This window comes from Lacerta agilis, chromosome 15, assembly GCF_009819535.1.
Source record: "Lacerta agilis isolate rLacAgi1 chromosome 15, rLacAgi1.pri, whole genome shotgun sequence".
NCBI classification, from domain to species: domain Eukaryota; kingdom Metazoa; phylum Chordata; class Lepidosauria; order Squamata; family Lacertidae; genus Lacerta; species Lacerta agilis.
Genome location: NC_046326.1, coordinates 30726407 through 30731945, shown reverse-complemented (window position 1 = coordinate 30731945; position 5539 = coordinate 30726407). Strand labels below are relative to the sequence as shown.

The following is a 5539-nucleotide window of genomic DNA, read 5'->3' as shown; positions in this document are numbered from 1 at the left end:
GGATAGCAGCTTTACTCGCCAGACATCCCCAATGGCTAAGACTACAGAGGCTCCGAGGGAGAAAGAATTGGGGTCAGATGACCCCCAAAGCGAACTACTGTCTTTGAGACACATCATCAGGCAGGGTAAGTGTGATGACCCTGGAGTCCAGTTGTGACTGGGACACTGAGTCAGAGGCTACAGAGCCAGAGTGGCTTCCTAACGGGTGCCAACTTGAATAAAGTATTTGGGTTGGGGGGGGGGAATAAGCCCCGTCCCACATAACCAATCACATGACACGGTGCACACAAACCATTTGAACAGCAATGGCCATCAACTTTTGGGGTGGCGGCCATTCAAATATTTATTGGAGGTACTCAGCCCCCCTCGGCCCCTAGGGGTTGGCTCCTATGCTCCCCAATGCTGCCAATTGGAGGGTTCACCAAACCTGAAGCTGGCTGCCAGCAGGAGGCCCCTGAATCAGATCTTGCAGCACCAGGGCTCCCAGAACTGGACCCTCATGGGTGCCTTTCCCTTGCGCCCGAGAAAGTGGATAGAGAAAAGTATCCCTTTCTGAAAATGGTAGAACTCAAGGACATGCAGCCAAGCTGAATGTTGGAAGATTCATGACAGTTCTTTTTCAAGAAGCATAGATTGCTCTTTTCGGTACTCTTTTGGCCACCTGCTAAATACAATTTTTGCTTAGGCAAGCCTGTCCACATGCTTAGAAAGTTTGATCCCAGTTTTAATCTGTTTTTAACCTGTTGTTATTTTAACTTGTTGGAAGTCTTCCATTGTTGTTCTTTTTTCTTATTGGTAATTTTATGGTTTCATCTTTTCTAAAACCACTTTAAGAGGTGTTGTTTTTTTTAATTGCAATCAAGTGGTTTATAAATGTTACAAAATAAGTAGTAAATAAATTAAAGGCTTGGCAGGGACTTCCCCTATCCTTGTATGTTCGATTTTGCATGAGAAGCAAGCAGAGTTCTGTGCTGGAGCCTTCCCACTATTAATGCTCGCTGTGAAAGCAAGTTTGCCTAGAATCCTTCCCTCCTAATCTTAAACATTTTGTAGCTTCCTATAGGTGCCCAACTATAAAGGAAAGGAACCTTTTCCTTGAAACATTCTGTTCTTTTTGTCATTGCTTCTTATGTTCTAGGGCAGAGATGGGGAACCTTTTTCATCCAGTGGGTCAGATCTTCACCTCTCTCTATCCCACCCCCTCTCCACCAACTTTGACAGGAGGGACTGCTGCCTGTCAGTCATCTGACATCACAATGATGTCAGGCGATAGGCAGGCAGGTGCTTCTTCCCACCCGTCACAGTTGGTGTCAGGGGAGACAGCGAACAAGCTGGTTTGAGTTCCCCACACATCAGCTGATGCGTGGGGAATTCAATCCTGCTTTTAGCAAGGGCTGGGTGCATTAATTAGCACATGCAAATTTTATGTGCCACTCTGTTGTCCTCTTCATTTTATGCTATTTATTGCAATGTGGCCTGATCCGGCAACCTCATGCTTAACATTTTAAAGTACTTGCACTATCACCTGCTGTATTGAAGCGAAACCTGCTCAGCGGCCTCCTTTAACATCCTCATGTCATCCTCTCACCCCTGCAGGTATCAAGCAGCTGTACCAGACTCAACAGCTCTGTGATGTCACCCTGGTGGCCGAAGGAAGAAAGTTCCCTTGCCACAGGTAAGAAGCCAGCAGTACTCCAAGCCATGCTCTGCTTGGGTGGGGCATCTCAGGAGTGACTTTAAGGAAAAGACAGAGGCCGTTTATCAAGTAGGATTATATGCTGAGGCATTCCAGGACAAGAGGTGCAAAGTTACTTTGGCTGAGACACACAGAAAGTGGATTTGACCTGCATCAAGGCGTGGTCAGAAAATTGGAAGCTGCCCTATGCCGTGTCAGACCACTGACCAATCCAGTCAGTTCAATGTTATGGAACTATGGAACCACCTGCCACAGGAAGTAGTGATGGCCACCTATTTGGATTGCTTTAACAGAGGATTGGACAAATGCATGGAGGAGGAGAGGGCTATTGATGTCCACAAGCCACAATGGCTATGCCTTGATTCCACAGTCAGAGTCAGAAATGCTAAAGTTGCTGAAAGCCATGGGGGTGGGAGTTCTCATGCTTGGGTCCTGCTTGCAGGTTTCCTACAGGCATCCACTTGGCCACTGTGAACACAGGATGCTTGACTAGATGGGCCATTGGCCTGATCCAGCAAGTTCTTCTTATCTTCTTTTGTCCCTCTATTGTCTACACTGACTGGCAGTGGCTCTCTGGGATTTCAGACAGGGTCTCTCCAAGCCCAACCAGAGATGTTGTTTTGAGAGGTATTGAATCTGGGACCTGTTGCATGTAAAGCAGTCGTTCCACCACTGAGCTACAGCCCTTCTTACTGAGAGCTGCCTTATACTGAGTGAGGTCCACAGAAGAGAGATTGTGCTGTGCTTCCCAAGTATGCAAAACCTCCTTAGAAACAGAGCCAGACCGCTCTTCCATCTGGCCGGTGGTGTTCTGGCAGGCAGCTGCACGTCAGCCTCTTTCCTCACTCTGCTCCTTAAGCTCCCTTTAACCACAGATGCTGGGGATTTGGCTCAGGCGGTCTGCATGCCTGCTCAAGACATTTTGCTGCCTGAAGCAGGCAAGATCCCTCCACCCCAGTGCATGTATGAAAGCTAGACCGGAAGCTGAAGCTTACTCTCACACGCCTGATGGGACAGCATCCTTAGCTGCTCTCCCATCCACGAGCGGCTGGCTAGGTCAGGAGCAGAGGGGAGGACACATGACACAAACGGCCCTGCCCTTCAAATCCTTGCTGCCGGTCCCTGCCACCACCACCCCTCCAGCAACTCCTGCCTGATGCAGCTGCCTCACTCTTTCTAATGGTAGACTCAGCCCAGGTGCAAAGCATGTTCTCTACCGCCTCTTCTCTCTGTGTGATGCATCCTGGCGCACCTCTCCTCTTTCCCTCCAGAACACTCTTGGCTTCCATCAGCCTCTACTTCCAGCGAATGTTCACCAGCACCTTCAAGGAATCCCGGGAGGGGGAAATTGTGCTGATGGATTTGACGGCCTCCTCCCTCCAGAGGCTCCTGGATTACATCTATACAGGGGAGCTGCTGGTCCTCTCTGAAGACGTAGAAGAGCTGTTCACAGCAGCCAGCAGGCTTCAAATCATGTCTGCGTTGGAAATCATCACCAGGTAATAAGGACGGGGTGGCGCTGTGGGTTAAACCACAGAGCCTAGGGCTTGTTGATCCAGAAGGTCAGCGGTTTGAATCCCCGCGACGTGGCTTACAAAATGACTTACAACAAAAAACATACATAAGACTAAGGGGTGGGATACATTAAAACATCCCATCTATTCTAAGGGGTTAAAGGCCAAAGGCCTGTTTAAAAAGGAAGTTTTTTTTGTCTGGCACCTGAAGATACGTAATGATGGCGCCTCCCTGGAGATAGCATTCCGCAAATAGGAAGCCACCACTGAAAAGGCCCTGTTCTTCTGTTGCCACCATCCCATGGAAGGGGCACATGAAGAAGGGCCTCAAATGATGGTTGCAGGGTTCAGGTTAGTTCATATGGAGAAAGGCAGTCCTTGAGGCATAACGCTTTGTAGGTCAAAAGCAGCACTTTGAATTGCTCTGCTGTGTTCTAATATTGTAAGTTCTGATATTACGAAAGAGGGAGAAAAGCATGCCCCAGTCTACCTGCTTCCTCTCCGCCAGGCCATCCATACATGAGAAAAGTCTTTCCTCCTTTGCTCCTTGCAGATTCCTCATGGAGAGGATTTCCATGGAGAACTGCTTGAGTCTTTACGTGCTGGCGTATTCCCACAACCACCGGCCTCTCCTCCGCCCGGCCTCGCGCTACATTGCCTTCCATTTTGAGCACCTCGTTGAGCTCACAGCCTTCCTTGCCCTCGACTTCAGCGTCCTGGTCAGCATAATTGCCTCAGACAGCCTGGAGGTGGACTCCGAGCTGACCATCTACAGGGCCATGCGCCGCTGGGTGTATCACAACCCTGATGAGCGCCTCCTGAAGCACGCGGCCCTGATGGACCACATCCGCCTCTCTCTCCTGAGCCCTGAGGAACTCGCCGAGGTCCGGGCCGAGACAGAAGAGTTTTATGAGTGCGTCCGACTGCCGTGGGAGGAACTCAGCGTCCCTGAGCGGCTGTGGGCCAGCAGAGGCCTGCGGCAAGGCATGTACCACAAGGGCATTGTTTGCGTGGGGCTCCCCAAATGGAGCAAGATGAGCCTGGGGGACGAGGAGCTGGATTCTCACGTGCACTTCTTTGACCCGTCCACTGAGCAGTGGGAGCAGCTTCCCGACCTGAAATCGCTGACCTCGCCTAGCTGCGTTTCTCTGGGCCACAAGCTCTACATCACCGGCGGGCAGCATCTAGATGGCTCCTACTCCAATAACCTGCTGGTGTACGACACGCTTGGGGGCCACTGGTCCAAGCTGCCTCCCATGTCCACAGCCCGGGCGTGGCACGCCTTCCTCCTATGCCACAAAAGGCTGTATGCTGCTGGTGGCTGGGACAGCACCGGGACTCTCGTGTGCGCTGAGAGCTACGACTTGGAGCGCGAGGAGTGGACGGACATCTCCAGCCTCCCCTTTGCATTGACTTATTTCTCCTCTGTGACACTCAAGAGCAAACTGTACCTCGTCGGCGGGGAAAGGGATGACTCCGAACTTCCCGTCCCTCACAAGGGGTTCCTGGTTTACGACATCAAATCCGGCGCCTGGTCCCAGGTCCCCATGGCCTTTGAATTCTACGAGGCCAGCGCTGTCACCTTGGGCGACTGCATATTTGTGGTCGGGGGGCTCTCCGGGGAGGGCATTGAGGGCTCCCGGTACTTCACCGGCCGTTGCGTCTGCCTGCTGAGCGATGGCACGGTGAACCAAGAACTCTCCATCCCTCTCCTCCCCATCGCCATCTCTTACCCGGGTGTCGTCTGCTGGAGGAAGAGGGTGTATGTCTTTGGGGGCGACAGCAACGACCGCTATTCCAGCGCGATCCATTACTGGGAGCCAGGCCAGCAGAACTGGGTCCAGTGCGTGGCAACTTTACCTGACCCCCACTATGGGGCGTTTGGCTTTGGCTGCATTCCACTCAAGGTCCCGAGAAAAAACATCCTGGCTGTCTTTCACCGGGGATCCGCCTTCGAGGTGGAGGAGCAGGCGGAAGACAGATTGGAACCCTGCCCAGTGGCCAACCTTACTTAGCACATTTTTGGTCCTTGTTATTTTTAATTGGTTTATTTAAAAAGAGAGAGACCTGAAGCCAAATACCCAGTTGTTGTTGTTGTTGCTGTTGTTGTGACTGCTGAACCTACTTTTCTGTAGTGGCCAGTGTGCTGGTGCAGGGCTTTGGAGCTGTCCCAGCACCGGCATCACTGCAGCCTACCTAGACGGCTCTGGGATTATGGCGGGGCAGCTCTGAGGCAGCCCCTGATCTCCTCACTGCCATGTCCTACCCCAGCAGCAGCAGCCAGGTAAGGTGAAGTGATACTGGTCTCAAGAGAGCCGCCCCGCCCCAC

General features: G+C 51.8%; 1 protein-coding gene across 1 annotated transcript; it reads left to right on the top strand.

The window, feature by feature from the left end:
* LOC117059986 (kelch-like protein 1) lies at positions 1 to 5288 on the top strand. The gene is made up of 4 exons (XM_033171980.1): positions 1 to 125; positions 1597 to 1675; positions 2968 to 3195; positions 3764 to 5288. Exons 1-4 carry the CDS (start codon positions 32 to 34, stop codon positions 5223 to 5225), a joined length of 1863 nt encoding a protein of 620 aa, XP_033027871.1. The 5' UTR covers positions 1 to 31; the 3' UTR covers positions 5226 to 5288.
* The last annotated feature ends 251 nt before the right edge of the window (positions 5289 to 5539 follow it).